General features: G+C 44.2%; 1 protein-coding gene and 1 non-coding gene across 5 annotated transcripts in view; both read right to left on the bottom strand.

The window, feature by feature from the left end:
- ARHGAP44 (Rho GTPase activating protein 44) overlaps positions 1-23,499 on the bottom strand; it is a 160,967-nt gene that overhangs the window by 36,852 nt on the left and 100,616 nt on the right. For all 4 annotated transcript variants that reach the window (XM_032431912.1, XM_032431913.1, XM_032431914.1 and 1 more), the window contains 4 exons: positions 16,389-16,500; positions 14,301-14,377; positions 7,294-7,411; positions 1-69 (listed from right to left, as the gene is read on the bottom strand). In XM_032431912.1, the coding sequence (XP_032287803.1) occupies positions 1-69; positions 7,294-7,411; positions 14,301-14,377; positions 16,389-16,500 (376 nt within the window). The remainder of the gene's footprint in view (positions 70-7,293; positions 7,412-14,300; positions 14,378-16,388; positions 16,501-23,499) is intronic.
- Positions 23,096-23,193, bottom strand: LOC116649397. The gene has a single exon (XR_004302662.1). It is a non-coding gene; the product is annotated as a U6 spliceosomal RNA (small nuclear RNA).

Raw genomic sequence — 23,499 nt, 5'->3', positions numbered from 1 at the left:
CGTTTGAAAGTAGTTTGCATAGTCGATTTCTTTGGCCACAAAACTGTACATGTCTGCTGAGAGCTGGTCCTGTGGAAGGTAAAATGCACAACCGAGGTAAAACAGAGAACACTCTAGCGGCTAATGCATGAGTCTAGACATCGTAGAAGCAAGAACCTTCACTGCTGTCTAATCTCATTTTTAATGATTCCCGCCATGGCCCGGACTTTTCTCATGGGCATTCCCGCGTTTCCCAGCCATGACTCCAGAGAATGAGTAAGTGTGGAACGAGCACCTCTGCCAGGCAATTTCCCCAGGGATTATAAAGCATGAACCACGTCCAGAGTCAGGAAAGCTGGTGTGGGGGAGTGATGTGCAAATTACTTCCATACATCTCTGTAGTCTGTGTCACCACTCCTGAAAATGGTCCACCCTTTCTTTTCCTTGATGGTTGAACTGCTTTGCTCTCCTTCGCCCCCAACACTGACTGGTCCATCACAAGCATATGGGAAAGAGGCAGAAACACACCAATTTGGGGGAAGTTGGCAAAGACAGATGGGCAGGTTCAAAGGAGGGTTGCTGATCCGAAATTTGGAAAAACCGGGATTTAGTCAATGCCCCAGGCAAATCTCATGGTGTTAACTGTCCTTTGCTATCCAGCTCTGCGTGGGATCAGGGGGCGACGACCTAACACTGCATCTGAATCTGGAATGTGTCCTCCCCGGAGGAGAACGGTTTCAGTTCCACAGAAACACCCATAGCGAGGTACGGTAAAAGTACATTCTGGGAAGGATGCAGACTCGGTCACTAACCATGATTTTTAGCATGCCGTGTGTGTGGACCTTGTCTGCACAAGCCAGGTGAGCTCTAAAGGTCCTCCCTGTCTGGGAGCCTTAAGTAGGAGACCTTTACAAGGGATGCTTAGTCGAGAGAAGAATCTATGATGTCTGCGTTGAAGAAAATAGGAGAACAGCACATGAAAGCTGATCCAGATACTGAATGAATTCAAGCGACCCACTACGTGCTTCAGCAAGAGCCTGATGCACGGAAACCTCAAGCATTCTGCACCAACTCCACCAACCCTCAGCCCCTCCAGCTGTCCATTAAGCTATTCTCAGTGAGAACACTGGGATGTGAGCAGCAATCTGTTTCCTCTTCAAGTATCCTTGACAGGCAAACCGTGTGGAAGAGTTCTTGTACCCAAGGCACAGAGTTAAAAGGGAAATCTGTTCTCTGGAGAGCTTTAAGCACAGATTAGTCAATGCTACACTTGGTCCAGTTTCAAAGAATGAAGAAAGAGGAGGGGGAAATGAATTAACATTCGTTGGGAACAATCTAAGTGCCAAGCACAATGTCACTTGGAGTTCTCATCTAACTCTCTTAGGGTAAAGTGCTCAATTTCCAATTTTGGATGAGTGGCTACCGAGAGTTCAAGGATCTTATCTCCTGTCTGTCCTCCACCATCTGAAATGTGCTTTGCACATTAGTAGGGGCTTTGTAACTATTTGCTGATATAAGGGATGGAGAAACGCAGGCTCAGCAATGGTAACTTCCCCAAGGAATAAAATGGGTTCTAAGCCTCAGCTCCCCCTCATCGGAGCATCCCGGCAATGAAAGCCTTTGTGGGGCTGCTGAATCTAGCAAAGGTTCTAGAGGAGTCGACTTTGTCTGCCATCCACCCCCCCACACCCCACCCCGCCAAGCAGCTTTCTTTGGTTAGGAGACACCCATCATTGGCAGTCAGTCCTGAGGGAGGTATGTCAAGTCAGGGAAAACACAAAGGGTCAAAGGATCAAAATGGCTCAGCAGGCAGAGGAAAAGGAGGGACCCCTGAAAGACTAAATGTCACACTGAACACACCGTCAGTGACTCAGCATTCGAGCTTTGCCAAAAGATAATTCTAGAAAAGGCAGACAGACCGTCTGTGAGTGCCCTCAGGAATACCACAAGGTTTTTTAAAGGTATAATTAGATTACTGTCTTACTGAGTTAACAATATGGGTCCCAAATAAGCCACACTCCAAAGTCAGAAATAAAAGTGGAAACTAAATCCAATTTCCATGTATGTAAATCATTAGTGAATTTTCTTTACAAGGAAAAAAAAAAAAAAACAACACATCAATAATCACCAGAGTTTCATGTGCTTCAAAAATCATTTGTTTTCTGATTTGGCAACCAATCCACACTCAGAAAGATACAGAGTGAAAAACCAAATTTACCTGCCATCCCACCACACAGAGATAAGCTCTAAATACCATGATGGCTGATCATTTTGTATCTATTTTAATCAGTCATATGTTTTGTATGATTGCTTGGTTTACAAAAATGGGACCAGATGGTTTTGTAGCTCATTACCCCCCAGATAAACATTCTTTCTAGTGGCCACTCCTTATAGTTAAATTTAAAAAATATTAGCTAGATAGTCATGACTTGGGATATTAGGCTTTTGGTTAAAAAAGAAAAAAAACATGACACCTGGGCATATCATATTCAAACTTCAGAAAATCAATAATAATGAAATATTCAAAGAAGCCAGAGGTTAAAAACATTTGCCAGGAGAAGACCAAAGGTAAGAATTACATCTGACCTTGCCTCAGAAACCATGCAAGCCAGAAGAGGGTGGGGTAAAATATTTAAAGTGTTGGGAAGAAAAAAAAACCAAAACCAAAACCAAAAACAAAACAACAAAAACAAAACCCTCCAACCTAGAATTCTGTACCCTACAAAATTACCTTCAAAAGGGACTTGAAGAAACTTTGTTGCCCATAGACCTAATAAGAAATGTTAAAAAAAAAAAAAAAAGTTCTTTAAGAGAGAATGAAAAAGATATAGGTCAGAAACTCAGACCTACACAAAGAAGAGAAGAGCATCAGAGAATGGGTAGTGAAGCTACAATAAAACTTTTATTTTTCTTATTCTTAATCAAACTGGTGTTTGTTCATAATGATAGCAACAATGTATCCATATCTATGTGAATGTATCCATGTATCCAGATAAACACACATGAATGCATGGATACATTCATATAAACACACCTGTGCTTATGTCTGCTTATGTACAATATGTACAAGTCAGTGGATGGAACTAGGGACGTTTTCTTACTAAGAGATACTTGCACTATAAATGAAACAGTATCTAGCTATTCCAAAGTGGATTTGGATTAGTTGTAAATGTATACTGCAAACTCTAAGGCAACCACTAAAAAAACCTAAACCAAAAAAGTATAATTGATATGCTGAGAAAGGACAGAAAATAAAACCATATAAAATGCTAACGTAAAACGCAAAAGGCAGAAAACCTGAAGGCAGAAATAGTAATAAAGAACAAGGGCAACCAATAAAAAACAGGAACAATTATGGTAGATATTAATCCAACTATATTCAATAATTATTTAAACAAAAATGAAAAGACACCAATTAAAAGGCAGAGATTGTCAGAGTGGATCAAAAACCAAGGCCCAACTCTAAGTGGGTTACAAGAAACCCGCTTTAAATATAAAGATATGTGTAGATTATGGGGTGCCTGGGTGGCTCAGTCGTTAAGTGTCTGCCTTCGACTCAGGTCATGATCCCAGGGTCTTGGGATCGAGCCCCACATTGGGCTCCCTGCTCAGCAGGAAGCCTGCTTCTCCCTCTCCCACTCCCCCTGCTTGTGTTCCCTCTCTCGGTGTGTCTCTGTCAAATAAATAAAATCTTTAAAAAAAAAAAAAAAAGATATGTATAGATTAAAAGTAAAAAGGTGGAGAAAGGCATACCCTGTTAACACTAATCAAAAGAAAGTGGGAGTGGCTGGCTATATGTCCCCCAGGCTGGCATTCGGAGTGAGAGAAGTTATCAAGGATAAAGAGGGACAACATTAATGCTAAAGGGGTCATTCTACAAGAGGTAACAATCCTTCGTGCGTGTGCACCTAGCAACACAGCATCAAAGTACATGCGGCACAAGTGATAGAACTGCAAAGAGAAATACAGGAATCCACTCTTATAGCTGGCGACTTTAACACCCATCTATCAGAAATGGACAGCTCCAGCAGGGAGAACTGCAGTATGGACAGAGCTCAACTCAACAGCACCATCCATTAACTAGATAGAGCTGACATCCACAGACTACTTCATCCAACAACAGCAGAATACACATTCTTCCCGAGCTCGCAAGGGATGTCCACTAAGACAGATCACATCATGGGCCATAAAACACATTTTGACAAATCTAAAAGAATCGAAATCATACAGTGTTGGCTCTCTGACCACAGTGGAATTAAACCAGAAATAAAACTACAGAAATAGAGCTGGAAAAAACCCCCAATACTTGGAGATGAAACAACACAATGCTAAATAACAACCTGATTTAAAAATGGGCAAAAGACCTGAACAGACATATCACCAAAGTATATGTACAGATGGCAAGTAAGTGTGTGAAAAGATGTTCATCATCTTACGGCATCTGTGAAATACAATTTAGAGCAACAAGACACCACTGCACCTCTGCTGGAATGGCCAATACTCAAAACACAGACCACACCAAATGCTTCAACCTTGAGGTGGAAGATGCCTGGGATATTTTCCCATGCAAAGGAATACACGTATATAAACAAGTTTTTAAATGGCAGACATCAACAAAGCCAAATGGCAAATAGCAGACTGGAAAAATGATCTGCAACACAACAGACAGAAGAAAGTTTAATACCCCTAATATGCAGAGAAAAAAATTTATAAATTGATATTTAAGAAAAACAGAAACGTTGGTCCAATTGCCAATACAAATGGGCAATTTGCCAACCTGGGAATGTCTATGCGTATCTGAAGAATATCCAATAAAGACACAAAGATCCACTCAGCATTACTAATAGTCAGGGAAATTAAAATTACAGTAACAGAGATAAGTTAGCTTTTTCCTCCTCACCAGACTGGCAAAAGTTGAAAACAGGAACAATATACATCACAGGGAAAGATGTGGGGAAATGTGCAATTTTGTATATTGCTGGTGGGAATGTGAACTATTTCCTTTTGAGAGAAGTGAACTGTCACTATCAAAATTTTAAATGTATAGTCTTTGACCTAAAAATATCACTTTGGGGAAGCTATCCCATAAAAAAAAATTACCAGTGCATAAGAATATACATATAAAGATGCTGATTGTATCATTCCTGGTGAGGGCAAAAAACAAAACATACTAGTTTGAATATCCATCAATAGGAAAAGAGTTACACAAATCATGGTGTATACGTATCCCTATGATGGAATACTACGGACTTTATTAAAAAGACTAAGTTAGAGCGATAGCTACTAACGTGGAGAGATATCCAGGATGTATTAATTGAGAAAAGCAAGTGGTAAATTAATATAAGCAACAGAACTGTTCTATAAACACACACACACACACACACACACACACACACACACACACAAGTAACTAGGAAAATTCTCTCTATGAGCATATGTTTGTATGATTATGAAAAAAAGGGGTGGGAGTCTATATAAAGGCTCTACAGCTGACCTCCTTTATCTTTATCACTTTTATGGCCACTCGGCATGTAACAGAGCACCACTGTTCACAACAATTCCGAATAAATATTGGTGAAGAAGGGGAATTGGCCACTCTCTCTGGAAACAGAGGGGTTGCTCGGTAGGAATGGGGGGCAATTACTGGTGTTTCTTCTTGATATATTTTCATGCTTTTTCACTGGTTATGGCAAAACGTATTACTTCTTTAATCTTTCAAAGGGAACTGAACATATTTTTTTGGTAAAAAAAACAGCACACGTAAAGAGCTACAGAACAGTGAAGGTATTAAACTCCTGTTCCGACGTACTTGGAAAGTCATATCCAGCATCCTCTCAACACCACTGTCTCTTGTCTGTTACGGGGTGATTTTGTAAGAAATGGGACTCTTAACTAAAGAACACAAGTCCACGGTAAAATGGGTAGACACTACACAGAGTCAAAGTGAGATCAGCATGAGAGTTAGACTTCACAAATGGCACCAGCTAAGTATTTGTCTTTTACATGGGAGTTCAACTGACAAATCAGCTGTACTCACGATGTATCTTGGGACCTGATGAAGTATTTCAAAGTCTTACTTTGCTCGAGTCCATGGTACTGTAGGCGGAGAGATCATGAATTCTTTACTGACTCGTCAGGGTTCCTAATTCCAGACAGCAATTCTATCTGACCCTGAACGTCACCTGAATGCAAGGTTAAGCCACCCCGCACAGAGCAGCTATAAAAAGAGAAGCCAGAGGGCAAGCTGACAAGACTAGAAAAAGCCACAAAGAACAGAGGTGCCTGCACGCCAAGTGCCGACGCTCTTTTAAAACCGTATGAGATTAGGGGGCGCCTGGGTGGCTCAGTCGGTTAAGCATCTGCCTTTGGCTTTGGTCGTGATCCTGGGGTCCTGGGATCGAGTCCCTCATGGGGCTCCCTGCTCAGCGAGGAGTCTGCTTCTCCCTCTGCCTCTCCCCCAACTCACGCATGCTGTCTCTCAAATAAATAAAATAAAATCTTAAAAAAGCAAAAAACAAAAAACAAAAACGTATGAGATGAAGACAACAGGTGGGTAGCCAGCACGCTTCCAGAAAATGTGATCCTCCTGTTCCTTGGATCTAAACCGGAACAGACATATCTACGTGTATATAGATGTGCATATACACAGAGTCTCATGAACGGGGTCTTGCTAGTTCTGCCCCATACAACATTGGTGGCAAAGATGGGAAACGTCTGAACAGGTGTAACAAAGGGCTTCTGACATTCCCAAGGGCAGAGGCATGGATTTCTTAGAATGCGACATTCCTCTCTTAACAAGAGGGAACTCCTCTTTTCGCGGACTATCTCCCTGGTCAGCATTTCAACTTCACAGTTGACTATGTCCCAGGAGGCAGGAGATGGGTCAAGTGACTCAGGAAATATTATTACCAGGTGAACAAAAAGATAAACAATTTAATACCAACAGCGAGTCAAGGTTGGTCTACTGTCTAAATTCTCAACTGTTCCACCCGGCCGAGAGTCCATTCTGTGGGACTCACGTACCTCACAAAAGCTTCACAGAGATACCAAGGCTACTTCCTCTGTGCCCGATGCACGGGAACCCTGCTGCTAACGCACTGCTGTCCTCCCTGTTGAGGCCGCCTCGAAGCCCCCAACTCTTAGGGCTCACCCCAGGCTCTAGAGACACCAGCAGGCAAGCTTGGGGACATTCAGCTCAACCAGAGCTCCCGCTTAGGTTTTAATAAAATGCCAGTGAGGAAAAAGGGACTCCCTTAGGGTTCCCCCATCTGTCCCGGTAAAGAGGAGCAAAGACGGGGGTGGGGGGGAGGGTACCCTGCAAATCTCCACTCTGTTGGCAGCTTCCTCCATTTCTTCCCTGAGGGCATCAGCTTTGGCACCCGCAGGCTGCAAGCCGCCGGACAGACCTGAAGACTTGGAAGTCTGCTGCCACCTGATGGAAAACAGGAGAAAAAGAGGGGAGGCGTGAGACAGGTGGAGAGCCCTGGGAATAACACCGTGGGGACGCGGAGAAGAGAGCGGCTTACAAACACTACCCAGGAGGAAGGGGGCAGGTGTGGCGGACACGGAGGGGATAGGCATGCCCCAGCCTGCCACCATTTCCCCGGAAATGTGTCGCCCGATGACCATCACCGGTGCTTTGTCCGAGGCCCGGTCTATGTCATCCCCGTACGCTCCCTGCCTTCCCCGTGGGCTCGGAGTCTGGAAACACTCGCCGACGTGGCCGGAGCCAGCCACGGGTGTCGGCTGGGAGGGAGAAGCAGAGGAGAAGCAGAGGAGAATCAAAACGAATCCGAAGGCCCAAATCTCCACCGGTCAGCACAAAAAAGCTTCCCGTCGACACTCAGATACCACGTTCGTATTTCCTTCGACGTCTGTCCTTGTATGGACAGCAGGTGTCAGAGAACGCGGCTCGGGAAAGTGTCGTGGCGAAGTACAGATGTTTCTGCCGGCCCTGGCATTATCAGGGAATTACCAAGAGCCCCGAAGGAAGGTTCCGATCACACAAGACAATATAGGAGTTGCAGCAGGGATGAGCAGTGGGTTCTTTTTCCACGGAGTCTGTACATTCAGAGGCTTATAGGGGCCCTGGAGTAAGAGCACCAAGTCAGATGGGTCAGTATCTTAAAAAACGAGTCCACCCTTTGTTTCCCTACTTGTAACTGGGACAGTTGAGATGCACAACCACTTCACGGCCCTAAGAAAAACAATAGGGTCGTTAGGATGACAAAGGGCGGCCAACAGGGGACTGCAGTCTCTCCGGGGAAGTCGGGAGGGACAGTGAGGGGAAGGGGACCCTGGTGGGGGTGCTGGCCTGCCTCAGTTGACAAGAGACGCTGGAAACCGTCATGTGAACACTCCCAATGAAATAGGGCAACAGACTATAAACAGTTTTGCTTAAATACCATTCAGGCCTGTGGCGTACGGACCCAACCTGACGGCCCTATAGGCCCTATCTGGCTCTTAGGCCATCCATCCTAGAGGCACAAAGCGCAATGTGACCCTCATTTTGAGAGTCAAGAATCCCTAGGTGGTTTCTCTACATGATTTCTTCTTTCTCTGAGTTTGTTATCTGTGGGACAAAGAGAAGAGTACAAGACTATGACACAAGAAAGGGAAATGAAAGTCCTCTTTGCTATTAGCAAAAAAGAATAAAATAAAGGATTCTGTGTTACTTTAAAAAAAATGCATTCATGGGGGGAGGGGGGGCGCCTGGGTGGCTCAGTTGGTCGGGCATCCGCCTCTTGATTTCGGCTCAGGTCATGATCTCAGGGTCCTGGGATCGAGCCCCAGGTCTGGCTCCGTGCTTAGCGGGGAGTCTGCTTGAGATTCTCTCTCTCCCTCTCCCTCTGCCCCTGCTCACACTCACTTTAAATAAATAAATAAAATCTTGAAAAAAAAAAATGCATTCACAGGAAAAGGACTTAAGAAGCCTTTGGGATGTCAAGCTGGCTTGAAGGTCCAGAGATGGACACACATGTCTTGGGAACCATTCATTCCTCATCCGAGTTAAGAATTCAGGGCAAATTACAAAGGAAATAGTCTACTCAAAGATGTTGAAAAATCTAAACTAACAGATACGGATTGCAAAAATTCCTGGGTAGTTCTTTCTCACATGGTTTGCCCGACAGAAATGATCTGTTTAATAAACTCCCGGTTTAGCCACTTGAAACAGAGTATTAAAGCGTTGTGGGATTTTTTTGTCAAATAAAATAGGAGATGTCGTGGCTATAATTTAGATTGCTGATAATGAATATGGTAGATTATGAGATTAAGCTCAGGGGTGCCTGGCTGGCTCAATGGGTAGAGCACATGGCTCTTGATCTCAGGATCTCAGGGTCATGAGTTCAAGCCCCACATTGTGTGTGGAGCCTACAAATAAATAAACAAACAAACAAACCTGCAACCATCATGTGGCTCATGCTATCTCAAGAAAAAACAACTAACCAACATATGTATGAAAAAAAATCAAGTAAACAGACACTGGTTTTTTGAGGCTTCGAAGATCTGGATTCGATTTTTTGTAAAAACCCCAATCATCCTTAATATGTGTCTATTAAAATGAAGATATTTCCCCAAACTACCTTTCTTTTCTTTCCTATTTCCCTCTGTCTTTTCCCCTAAATATCTACTTCAGATAATCTCTTGGCAGTTTAGATCTTTCCCCCTCCCTTTATAGGGAACTTTATTCGCAATAGAGAAGTAACCTACTTTGAGATTACAAAATAGTGATAAGATGCAGAATGAGAGGGGCGCCTGGGTGGCTCAGTCGTTAATCATCTGCCTTCGGCTCAGGTCATGATCCCAGGGTCCTGGGATTGAGCCCCGCATCGGGCTCCCTGCTCAGCAGGAAGCCTGCTTCTCCCTCTCCTACTCCCCCTGCTTGTGTGCCCTCTCTCGCTGTGTCTCTGTCAAAAAAAAAAAAAAGATGCAGAATGAGAGTGTGGAAATCAGATAATAAAATAGCAAGAAAAACATGGGAAAATGTGTATGGACAGTAATCTGTTGGGAAAAGAGACCATGATCATGAATTTCAAGGTATGGTGGCCTTGTCAGACATCTGTTCTGTAAATAAACTCAAGCACTTTCCTGCTCCGGCAAGAGAAGAAACCAGGGATTCTCGACCAAGAAGTCTGAGCTTTCAAATTTGCAGAGCAGAAAGTTTCAGGCATGAAGGAGGGCACGTGATGTAATGAGCACTGGGTGTTATATGCAACTGATGAATCACTGAACTCTACCTCTGAAACTTAAAATACACTATATGTTAATTAATTGAATTTAAATAAAATAAAAAGAAGAAAGTTCTGCTCTGATGTGACACCGTTATTAGCTGGGAAAGGTGCCATTGCTATAGGTTCTGGGGGAGGTAGAGACAGAATACTACCTTTAATGAAGGCTAGAGGAGAGAAAAGGGCCAGAAATAAGGGTACGGAATTTTAGGGATCAGGAAAAGGGTCAAGAGGGCAAAGGCAAGAGGAGTTCAGGGCAACGGGAAGTCGAAAAGAGGAATTTTTGGAAGGCAGACAGGAGCGTTCCTTTAGAGGGACATTTATTATTTCATCTGTCCAGTCTCCTTTCCTCTGTCATTGGCATCCTCCGGTTTGTGAGGTCCTGCCCTACTCCTGCTCTGATGTGTGGGCCAAAGGGAGCTGCCAGGGTTTTGTTTTGTTTTTTTTTTTAAAGATTTATTTATTTTAGAGAAAGAAAGAGAGAGAGCAGGGGAAGGGGCAGAGGGAAAAAACATCCAAGCAAAGCAGATTCCCACTGAGCAAAGAGCCTAATGCAGGGCTTGATCTCACAACCCATGAGATCAGGACCTGAGCTGAAACCAAGAGTCAGACGCCTAACCAACTGAGCCACCCAGGCGCCCCGGGAACCTGCCGATTTTGCAATGACCCTCACCGTGAGTGGCCCAGGTGAGGGTCCCTGATGCAAGCCAAGCCCACACCCATCCTTCATCACCTTGACCAACTGACAGGCCAAGGAAGTGGCATCTAAGCAAAGTCTAGACAAATGGACCCTCTCCTCTGTACTTTTACAATTAGAACAAAAGGAACAGGTCTCATGCTGGGGAGACAGGAGCCCAAGGGACTATGAAGACACTGGATCTAAGATGCCTGTATGTGGGAGAGGTAGGAGGTGAGGAACAGCTTCTAAGCCAATGAGACTGTGCAGTCCGTCCTGGAGGCACTAAAATCTCTCCTAATTAGCTACTTCTTTAATTCCATGAGCTGCCCAGTATCCATCCCCCAACTCTCTTGTTTTATTTATATTAGTTCACCTACTTCCAGAGAAGGCAGGTGTCTTAATCTGCCTGGGCTGCCATGACAATATACCATAGACTAGGTGGCTTAAGGAACAGAAATTAGTTTTCTAGAAGTTCTGGAGGCTGGAAGCTCCAGATCGAGGTTCTGGCAGCGTTTGGGTCTGGTGGAAGCTCTCTTACTATCTCCTCGCTTGGGCCTTTCCTCTGAGTGAGTGTGTAAAGAGAAAGAAATCTCTCCCTTCCTCTTCTTAGAAGGCCACCAACCCAACTGGATTAAGGCCCTACCCTTATGACCTGACTTAACCTTAATTAGTTCTGAAAGGTCCTATCTCCAGATAGAGTCATATTAGGGGGTTAGAGCTTCAACATGTGAATTCGGGGAGGGAGGATGAAATTTAGTCCATAGTTATTCAGCAGAAGCATAAAGCGTTCTGGACCGAGAAGGGTTGATCTTGAGATACATCCTCAGAAAAATTGAGGCAGCCTTTGGGAAGGAACGGGGCTCCTTCTACAACCACTGCCAAACCAAATCTATCACAGAAAAGACATTGTGTATCATTCGATTCAATTCAATTCAATTCGCAATCTTAAATTCAGCATAAAGCTTCCTTGAGTTTTTCCTCCAGCCTCCTTATCTATCATCTTTTACTCAACTTCTAAGCTTCGGTCTTCTCTGAGGATATTAAGGCTTGTACGACTGGCTTTCCAAGCAGACAAGCCAGATTTACTCGAATTGAGGCAAATACACACCTTGGATTCGGACCTAATTAAACATTGGATAAAGGAGGTGGATTTGACAGTATCCGCCCAAGTTGTTGTAGAATTCAAGGTAACTCAGGAACGACAAAAAGGGACTAAAGAAAGGTTTGGTAATCCCGCAAAGAAAAGAACCTACAAAGTGACCACAGTGGGAGGCAGGGTGGGGCGGGGGTGGGGGCAGGAAGAACCCACTGTTCCCTGAAGAGCGGCTGGTGATCCTTGCTATTCAATGGTATAGCATCTGGTCTTACCCTCACTGCTGTATCTTGGGATGCGGTCCTCATGCTGACTCAAGAGTGAGGGGTTAGGGAAAAGGCAGGAAGTTGGGGTGGGTTGGCTTCTGAAAAGACAAAGGTTGTCAAGGGTCTCGACTGAAGTTTAGAAGCATAAAAATTTGGACGGGGGTGGTAGAGATTTCCTGACAATCAGCATGTCTTTACTCCTCGTGTGACTCCCCAGATGTGGGTCTTGAACGCTGATGTCATGGGCGGCAAGCGGCCGTGGTCTGAGGATACGGTAGTCCGTGATGCCAAATCCATACTCCCCACGCAGCCTGCTCGGTCTTCCTCCACAAGCGCTAAGGAGAGAACCTCAGACCTGGGTCGGAAAAACTTTGACAACTTTCCTCCTCCTCTTCCTTCTTAACAGAAGGAGATGAGCTTCGGGATCACAGCCTTCCATAGGCAACAGGATGTAAAATTTAACATCACCGGCTTTGCTTTTGTCCCGTTCACTTCTGTGTCTACCTGGCATTTACAGCAAAGGGTAGTGCCTTTCGATGTGTGGTAGGGCTCTAACATTTTTTGAACGGATTCATCTTGAAGAAGCGGACCGACTTTTTTCGAGATGCGTGGTTTCAGATGTCCAAAACTGGTCGGGTGGACTGAAGTTTGGGAAACACTAAATTAACGAAAGACATCTTTGTTTCCCTGCTGTTCTAACTTGTTCTATTTCTGGTCTTGGGAGGACCGCCCTACACTTCGTATTGGTCCAGATGCAGAATTCCAGGGTCCCATCTAGCACTTGGGAAGCACTGTGACAAACGTGATCTCAACCGACACTCAACACAACCTCCTCCCGTCAACTCATGAACGGTTTTACTACCTACGCGCACGTGACGGAACTGCAACTCTGGGAGGCTGACTGACTTGACCAAGCTCACAGGTCTCGAAAACAGGTGACCTTGGATCTCACCACCTCACCTCGGACTCCGGCTTCAGGACCCTATACTACATCTCTCAGCCCGAGTAGATCAGTATTTTCTGGTTTTGTTTCTTTTCCTCAAGAAAATTAAAAAGAGGTAAGGAGAGGATTAAAATTGACCTGCAAAGGGCCTCTGGTAGCACCAAAATGTTCCTTCCATATTAATCTTCAGGAACCTGCGTTCCTTCCAGTTGCAGAGTTAGGTGCACACACCACTGCGAGAATTAGGAAGCTGTATACCCACCATCAGGACATATGGCGGTCAGAGTCAATGGCATCTCAGGGCCTCTGGAGCCCCCCTGCTGTAACAGGCACTTTCCAGAGGCTTCTGAGAGACACTGCAGGAGGAGAGCAGCACAGCTAGAATGCTGCTTCCCTCCTACTGGCCTCAGGTTCAGAGGATGGCTACAGAAAGAAGAGCTACATACCACTGGCTTCAGGAAAAGGTGGGCAGGTCCCAGAACCAGAAATTTCCCCCTTCTTTAGACACAACACCTCACCCACCCTGCCTCTTTGAGCTCAGCTCCTACTATGCCCCCCTTGGCTCTTACCCCGGCCACGCCGCCTTGGTGCTGTACCCTGAATATGGCAGCCTGATCTTCCCCTCACCCTCTGCCTCAGGGCCTTTGCACATGCTGTTCCTGCTGTCATGGACCCAATGTCCTGTGCCCAATCTCTGCATGGCTGCCTCCTTCTTGTCATTTAGGTCCCAGATCAAGTGTCATCTCTAAGAAGCCTTCCCTGTTTCAGCCTACCTAATGTTGTAGCCTCCCTTTCTCCATCACTCTCTTCTAAAACTGCACCATGCTACCTTCTTCACAGGACTTACAGACTCCTGAAATCGCTATGTGTTCACTGGCCTATCTAGGGTCTCCGTCTCCCACACTGGGCTACAGCCCCCATGAGAGCGGGGACCCCAAATCTCTGACTCACGACGCTCACCTCCAGTGCCTGCCACGTCGGGGTATTAAGAAAACCTTAAGAGAATGAAAACACACTCAACAAATGCCTCTACCCACAAACCCCTCCCCACCCCCCAAATACAATCACTTTTCCAAGAAGCAAAAAGGAAAGCAAAGAAACGCTTCTGTACCTTGTTCGTGAAGAATCCATGTCCAGCACCAGCTTTGCTAAGTGTTTCCTCTGCTTCTGAATGTTTGGGATTTCCACCTGTGGTTACAGGACAGAGTCAGACTGAAGCTCCAGATGAATTCTTAAGTGGGCTGGAGGCCTCCCAGTCCTCATTTCCAGAGGAAACCCTCAATTCTCTTGCCTGAGCTAACCGCTGCTCTTTCTTCACTGGACACCTGCCAGGCCCTCCATCACCCCGACCCTCTTATGGGACTCTGCACTCCTCTGCTCACTTATTATGCCCGGCCTCATTCTTGCCCCCGCCTCAGCCAGCAAACTCGGACTCCATCCCAGCTCTGTCCACGGCACAAGGGCCATGCGTGGGGAGAAAAGCAGAACGAGCTGGCACACAGACCTAATTCAAAACAGACAGCAGCACGACTAGTCTCAGGAGGCTTGAGAGCTGATGGGGGAATGCAATCAGGATGTATTTTTATAGAAATAAAGTAAGACCTCCCCCCCACAAATAAATACCCAATAAACATTACCACAGCTCTGTTCGGCTATGACAAGTTCTTCCATAGTGGTTGGTTGTATGTGGATGCTCTTTTTACATTTTTATTTCTAAAAATGACTTCACTGAACATCCCAGTGTGGGACTCTGGGCCCGGGGCTCAACCAAAGAGGGGCAGGAAGTGCGAATTTAAAAGGGAAAACTGACTATATTGAAACCAAAAATCATCTCAGGCCGTGGCTTTTATATAGAAGGGAGAACCGTGAGGAAGGTCTTCGGAGCAGGGATGAGTAACGTATGGAGGGGAACCATATCTGATAGGGAAGAGAAGAAGTGGCCCCGGGTTCCTCCAGGCACCACGGAGCCTATAAGCAAAGCTGGAGGGGGACTGGGGACATCTGGTTGGTACAAGCGAGTCTCAGCACCCAGGTCAAGCGCGTCCTTTGGGTTTGCTTCAGGCTTTGCCCGAGACCCCAGCCCACCTTTCCGAAGAGCAAAGGGCCTCTCACACATGCACTTGGCTGGGCAACAGCCTATAAGAGGACAGCATCTGAGGAGTCTAGAGCTGATCTCTGTCAAACCACCATATATAGGATTTTCTCCTTGAAAACTTTTAGGCACTCTGGTTAATGATTTGCCCGTCCATTCTGTGACAGAAATTGCACCAGGGGATGGGGAGGTGCTGGGGGCAGTCCAGGAAGGAAACCAGGCCTGGTCTAGGGCAATGCCGTCCAATATGGTAGCCTCTAGCTTCCTGTGGCTACAGCGTTTTAAATTCGAATGAACAAAAATTAAATAAAATTTAAAAGGTAGTTCCTCAGTGACACTAAGCACGTTTCAAGAGCTTACTAGCTCCCAGGTGGCTAGTGGCTAGCAAACCGTGCAGACACAGAGCATCTGCAGTTCCATGGGACGGGGCTGGGGCAGTCCTAGATGGCCAATTCAGGGCAACTGGTGGGAAGTCAAGGGCTCAAGGCACATAAAATCCCCAACCATTTCCATTCTTACTTGACACAATTTCACTTGGTTGAAGCTAGCCAAATTGTCACGTGGACATCAAGGTGTCTTTGTACCCAAATGGTTTTATTTTGTATCCTTTAAGATCCAAAGATGAAGGGGATGAAGAGTGCACTTATCGCAACGAGCACTGCGGAAGGTATAGAACTGTTGATTTGCTATATTGTGCACTTGAAACTCACAGAACGCTGTGTGTGAACTACACTGGAATTAAAATAAGAAATAATAAAATCGAATTAAATGAAAGAGAAGGGATGCATGTACACATAAGGTGCCAATGGCCCTACAGACAGTCTCCTCCTGAGATTGGGGGCTGCCATTCCTTTTCCAGAAGACGGGAGATGGGTGGAGGGCAGGGTTGGTATAGCGTGCAGGCTCTGGTGGGGAAGGATGTTGGGAGCTAGCTTTGTTCCTGTCCCCACTGGAACACCAGGGGAGAAGAGTGTGGGTGGGAGAGAGGACCGACAGGCAGCGGGAAGGGCTGCCACATTGGGGAATCCAGACCAGGCGGACGGGCAGTGATAATTCCTGATGAAGAACAGGGTCACCGGGCAGTGTGGCCTCATGCGTGCGGCTTACCTCGGCCAGCAAAAACAGGGGCTCGATCACGTCTCTCTCCACCTGCAGCTCAAAGTGGATCAGCTCCTGAGCCAGCTTGTCCTCTGTCTCTCCGCAGAGTTTCAGCATCTTCCTGCAACGGGAGGAGAAAACCATGCTAAATACCCCACAGAGCAAGAGGTCCCTGTATCCAAGCTGCCCAACTTGTTCTGTTCATTTTGATTTCTAAAATTATCCATTTTTTAAATGATGCAAAGTATCTACCACGTGCCTGGAGTAAAGGTAACACGTAGGGAAATATGAGAGAGAGAGAGACGTAGGGAGAAAAGACTCCTACATGCTGAATGTACAGGCCTGTAAGACCCAGATGCTTCTATGTCCCCTGAACACTGGAAAATGAACTACAACCGACGCACAAACAGACCAACATCTTTCAACTCATCCCCCAAAACTCAATTTCAGGAGGCTCTTCTAAAAAAAGAACTCCTTCTCCTAAGCCCATGACAACTTACCTTGTATAGAAGGAACAATTATCCAGTGGAAAACTGGAATGGAAAAACCATTACAAAAGTGTATTCATAATAAGCAAATAACAGAAGACCTATGCTATATTCCTAGATGAGAAGATACGTTATTTCAAAGACGTTAATTCCCCAACTGGGTATATGGGTATCCAGGCAGTCCTCCTTTTACATGGTACCAGGCTAACTGAAACGCATGTAAAAAGTTTTTACAAATCAATAAAAGTAGAAGAGGCCACTGATTCTAAAGTTAGTATGTATCTTTCCTGTTCTTGTGTTTACACTTTTATGACATATATAAGCGTTCACATACAATATAGAATACCGATGCCTGACCTAAACAAGTTCACATCCATGGTTTTACACTGAACCTATCCCTCCTGCTTGCTTTGTTCATGCATCATTATCTTTGGGGCTTACGCATCTTGATACACGCAGAATTAAATCATTCTGGTGCATGGAATTTCATCTCACCATTTATTAAGCCTTCCCTTAATCAAGAGGGTCATCATGTCCTTCCCTACCCCAACAGGGCTGTTGTATGCGTGTACGGTCTCTGTTTGCAGGTGACAATTTTTCTGTGCAAAGGAGAGGAGATATGCATCCCCTTAACCTTACTAGATACTTGTTCTCCAAAGTGATAACACTAACTTCGCCCTCACCAGTGCAAATGAGAGTTCCCAATGCTCTACACTCTTGCCAAGCCTCGGTACTGGTAAGGCGTTTAATTTCTGCCAAACTGGTGGATGCCAAATATTACCTCATCCTGGTTTTAATTTGCCTTTCTTGGCTACTGGTGAGACTGAGTGCCTTTTCGTCTTTTGGGCCATTTCAAGATCCCTCTTGTAGGATGTGCTTGTTCACATTCGTTGACTGTTTAGGTACAGGATCTATTTATTTGGATCCATTTGTAGGAGTTCTTTATATATACTTAAAAATATGGGTGTGGATGTAGAAGGCATTCAAATTCTTTTTCCGATCTGCTGGAAATTTCAACTTCCAGGTCGTGGGCTTCTCTTTGTTCCTTTTTTAATGGTGTCTTTTATTTGATTTGTCTATTACTTACCTCCATGCTCCTGATGTTACTTGTTAATCTTTTTTTTTTTTTTTTTTTAAGCATTGGCTATTGACAGTCTACTCTGGAAAATGAGAATTTGGTGATCTTTACATCTGCCCTCCCCGCATTTATTTATATCAGTGGACCTTTAGTATTTGCACTACATTTTGATCCCATGTGCCATTTAGAGTTTGGCTGGGTAGGATATCGTGATCACTGGTCTTTCCCATACATTTGTCCTCTCTATAGAGTTAATAATTGTCTTGCTTTGGTTTGCTTGTTTAGTTTTTCTATAGACCTGACTGAACCCCAAATCCTCCACCACTATTTTGTCTAAGATACTGAACCACACTTGATGTGAATGAATTCCATCTTGAATTCATCTCTCCTGGACCCGCGTCAACCCGGATTGACTTTTCCTTCGATCCCTTGGCACAGCTGTCTTCCTGCACACTTCCTTCCCCATTTCCTGGGATTTTTCTCTCCCTCTGTCCTATGCCAGATAGATCTTATTTCCCATATCCTGTGTCTACCTCTTTCTTGGTCACTCCATTGTAGAGCACACCTTGCCTTAGCTGCCTGAGAAAGAGTGTGCAGGAAGCCAATTTTTGAGACCTTGCACGTCATGACATTCCCCTCTACCCTCACGTTGATTGATAGCTAGGCAGGATATTGAATTCTATGCTGCGCATCATATTCCTTCAGAATTTTGAAGGTATTCCACAGCAATCTCCTTGCTTCCATTGTTGCGTTTGGCAAGTCTGGAAGCATTCAGATTTCTGAGCCTTTCTATGTGACCATTTTTGTTCCTCCAGAAGGTTGTAGAATCTCTGTACTTGTCACTAGTCTTCCCTAGTGGTGAGCCTGGGCACAGGTTCAACTTTTTCTATGGTATCAGGAGCTCAGTGTGCCCTTTCAATATAGGAACTCATGTCCTCTGTTCTGGAAAACTCTTCTGGATTACTTTATTACTACTGTTATTCTTATATTTTAATAATATAAGTTATTCAGGCCTACAGCTTCCTGGATTGGTCCTCTAATCTTCCAACTTTTCTATTTTTCGTGTCATGGTTGTCTTCTTCTCTTCTCTGAATTTCTTTGACTTTATCTTCCAAACTTGCCACTGAAAATGTACTCTTTGTTTCCATGAGCTTGCTCTCGACCTCAGAGTATTTCTTTCCCATAGCATTTTTTTATTGACATCCTGGGCTTTTTAATTCTTTTTTCATTGAGATATAATTGGAAAACATACTGGCTTTCATTCATGGACGCATTATTTTCTCTTAGCACTTGACAATGTAAGCATGTGTTTTCCTGAAATCTCCTTCCCATGCAATATCTATTTCTTCCGAGTTATATTTTCTCTTCCCCTACTGTTTTGGTATGTAGGCTGCAAGTTAGACTTCCTTCAAAGTCTGGTGAGCTTGGACGCCTGTCTATATTTAAGAGTGGGGACTCAACAGCTTGGAGTATGTGAGTAAAGCTCATCGGCTGCAAGCTTATCTATAGGATGGCTGAGCTGGGCCATTTGTTCAAGCATTGCCCCCTCCAGTATCTTTGGGTCTTTAGTTCATTCCCGTTGGGCTGGTCACATTTGCCAGAGAAGGCTCTTCTTGCTTTCCTGCCCAGAGAGGAAAGACCTGGGGGTCGCATGGGTGGGAGGAGAGAGATGCAGGATCTCAGCATCCAGTAGGCATTAGTCACTTTAATGTGTGATACCCTTACATGGTGTCCGCAGTCTGGGGACACTCTGCTTTACACCCTCCAGAGAATAAAGCTCCAGACTTTTCTGCTGGGGCTGGGGGTGAGGAGATGAGGGTCTCCCAGAGCTGTGGATAAGGGCTGGGTTTGAGCCACCCAAGTGGTACTAAGCTAGCTTTCGACACACACTCATAACTTGGATCACCTCCCAGCCCCCAAAGACCCACTCACCATTCTAGAGATCCCTGGGGCCACCACCCCTGAGCCTGCAAGCATTTCAGGATGTAAATGACATTGGCTGTCTGCATATCCTACTTCTGGCTCCAGAGTCCACTTTCTGAGACCTGCCCAGTGAGTTATCAGTCCATCCTAAGCTTCACAGCTCACAAAATTTTGTTTCCTCTCCTGTTTTTCATGCCTTTCTGGGTTCACGTCTTTTAAGAAAAAGAAAAATCCCTTCATCGTAGTGGATTTGGGAAGGGAACAAAATTCGATGTTTGTGCTCAGTCTGTCATTTTTACCTGGGTGTTCTTCATCCCTTCACCTCCAACCTTCCTGTGTCCCCATGCTTTAGGCGAATCTCAGAAACAGCGTGCATGTTTCTCCACCTGTGGCACTCTATATTATGAGCCGTCGAGTTTATTCCATCTCTTATGACTGCAGATATAGAGCTCTTATACCTTTACTTTGTTTTCTCTTTCCTTGCTTTTTTGCTCTTTTAGTCCCTTCTAGGGTGTGGTTTTTTTTTTTTTCTATTTTATTTACTTCCCTTTACATCCTGTTACTAATTTTGAAGTGCCACATTCTATTCCTCTTGTGGTTCCTCTTGCTTTTCTAATACACACACTTTACATGAAAATGCAACACCTTATCTTTCAAAGAGTTAAAGACCTTGAAACACTGATCGCCTTCCTAATGTTCCATGCTATTATTTTCTGGTATTTTTGTTTCACTTTGCTTTACCCCCCCACACACACAAATTAATGTTTTAATTCAATGCTTATTTGTATTTCTTTACACCAAAAGGTAGCAGAATATGCCATCCCCAAAATGCTGCTTGGGCATAAGGATTATTTTGAGCTGAAGGCAGTCGAGAAGCAGATACAGAAGAGATCTCTGCCCTCCCCCTCTTTGCCCTAAAAGCAGGACACGGACTGTAAAGCTGTCGTCCTCCCCCCCTACCTGGAAGGACAGAAGTCAATCACCAAACACAACTCCAGAGCCTTATCAGCCAGACATGAACCCAGAAAGGCATCACAGGAACCTACATATAAACCTGACTAATAAGCCTTATCTTCCATTTGCTCCCCCATATATCTGCCACCCTAGGAACTCAAATTTCTTCTCCTTTGCCTTGTTACTTCCCTCAAAATTGTTCTTTTGTAAAAAGTGCTACCTAAGCCCGAGTTCGAACCTGCCTTTGAGTTACTCATCACCGAGTTCTGCCGTGTATGCACTGCACATGTTAATAAAATGTGCATGCTTTCCTCTGTTGATCAATTTAATTTGCAGGGCCCCACTCAAGGAACCTCAGACAGGTAGAGAGAAAGAGAATTTCCATCCCCTGCACGGCACTCACTCAATTTTTTATGCTATCTGGCTACTTGCATGTCATTCCTTCCTTCTGTATGTAACCTGTTTCGTACACCTTAACTAGTTCTTACAGTGAGAATATGCGAGTAGTAATTTTTCCTAAATCTTTGCCTGCACTATCTTTATTTTCCCTTTATTCTTATGTAATGGTTAAGTTCATCATAGAATCTAGGTTTCTTATATTTTCACTCAATACTTGAAGGGATTCCTCCATTACTGCCTCACATTTATTTTGGTTGATGAATAAGCAGTCTGCTATCAACTGAATTACTCTCTTTCTTTTAAAAGATTGACTAAGAGAGAGAGAGTTCGAGCAAGCGAGCAGGAGGGGGAGAGGAAGAGGGAGAGAGAATCCTAAGCAGACTCCCCGCTGAGCACAGAGCCCAATGCAGGGCTCGATCTCATGACCCTGAGATCATGACCTGAACTGAAATCAAGAGTTGGATGCTCAACCGACTGAGCCACCCAGGCGCCCCTTGAATTGCTCTTTTACATGCAATCATCTTTTCCTCTGCTTGATTTTAAATTTCTTTTTTTTTTTTTGTTAATAATCTGTAGTCTTCCTACCGTGCATCCGGGGATAGATTTCTTTCTGTTGACCTCAATTAGCATATTTTGTGCTTCTTCAATCTAAAGATTTAGGGTTTGTTTGTTTTTTTTTTTTTAAATCTAGAAAATAAAAGTTCCACCGTAATTTCCCCTTGTCCTCATTCTCTTCTTGGGGAACAGCTCCCAGACACAGGTCTGCATTCTATCATCCATGCTTGTCCATTTCCAAATGCCACCTCCCCATCCCTTGTAAATAACTCTGCTCGTTCTTGGTGGCAACTTCCCATCTGTTTGCAAGCTCACCAATTCTTTATTGGTGTGCAATTTCAGTTTATCTCGTTTTTTTTGTTTGTTTGTTTTTAAATTCCCTATGCTGCACCTTCCATGCCCTTGACTTGTTTCATAGCTGGAATCCTGAACCTCCCACTCTGCTCCCCCCATTTTGCCCACCCCCCCATACCCCTCCCCTCTGGCCACCATCAGTTTGTTCTCTGTATTCATAGGTCTGTTTCTGTTTTTGTTTGTTCATTTGTTTTTCAGAGTCCATGTATAAGTGAAATCATATGGTATTCGTCTTTCTCTGATTTATTTCACTTAGCATAATATCCACTGGGTCCATCTTTATGGTCACAAGTGACAAGATCTCATTCTTTTTTATGGCTGAGTACTATTCCATTATATATAAATACTCTTATACATACACAGGCAGACACACTCATACACCCCACATCTTCTTTGTCCATTCATTTTATCAATAAATGGACACTGGGGCTACTTCTATATCTTTGCTATAATAAATAATGCTGCAATATAAACAAAGGAGTGCATATACGCTTTTGAATTAGTGTTTTTGTCTTCTTTGAGTACATACCCAGTAATGCAATTGCTGGATCATATGGTTAAGTCTATTTTTAACTTTCTGAGGAACCCCCATACTGTTTCCCACAGTGGCCGCATCAGTCTGCATTCCCACCAACAGGACACGAGGGTTCCTTTTTCTCTGAATCCTCGCCAAGAGCTGGTCTCATGGCTTTAAATTATAATAAGTATGATTTGAATTTTAAAAAGTTCTATTTGGTTTTTCTTTAATTCTGTCTATTCTTTTTTTCTTTCCATATCATTTGGTTCTTTGCTCAAGGACTGTTTTGTCTTTTAAATTGAAGTCTATAAATGACATATAACATTGTATTTGTTTTAGGTGTACAATGGAAGGATTCAACATTTGCATATACTGTGAAATGAGCACCATGGTACGTCTAGTTAACGTGTCACCATACACAGTTACAACAGGAATTTTTTTTTTCCTTAAAAATATGGAGTGTTTCACACATTGGCCTGTCACCCATGCTCAGGGACCATACTAATGTCTACTGTTCCAATTTTAGCATATGTGTTGCGAAAGCACGCATTGTCCTTACTTAATTTTTAAGCTTCATTTTAAGCATAACTCTTTCATACATATTGATATCTATTACTTCCTATTTTCTTTCATATTACCGCATTATTTTTAGTTCTCTCTGCTTCTCCTGCTGATCGTGCCTTGCTAATCCTCCCTCACAACGATTCTATTTTTAGTTTGTTTTTATTGTGAGCTCAAACTCGGCCCGGGTTGTTCTGGGAATCCTGTAATTTCTGACATCTGACATGGAGAGATTTCCCATTTACTTCGGCTGCAGCCCTGGGGATTTCATTTGTCCTTCAACCGTTTATT

Source organism: Phoca vitulina, unplaced genomic scaffold (genome assembly GCF_004348235.1).
Source record: "Phoca vitulina isolate PV1807 unplaced genomic scaffold, GSC_HSeal_1.0 scaffold47, whole genome shotgun sequence".
NCBI classification, from domain to species: Eukaryota; Metazoa; Chordata; class Mammalia; order Carnivora; family Phocidae; genus Phoca; species Phoca vitulina.
This window is presented reverse-complemented; position numbering and strand designations above follow the sequence as displayed.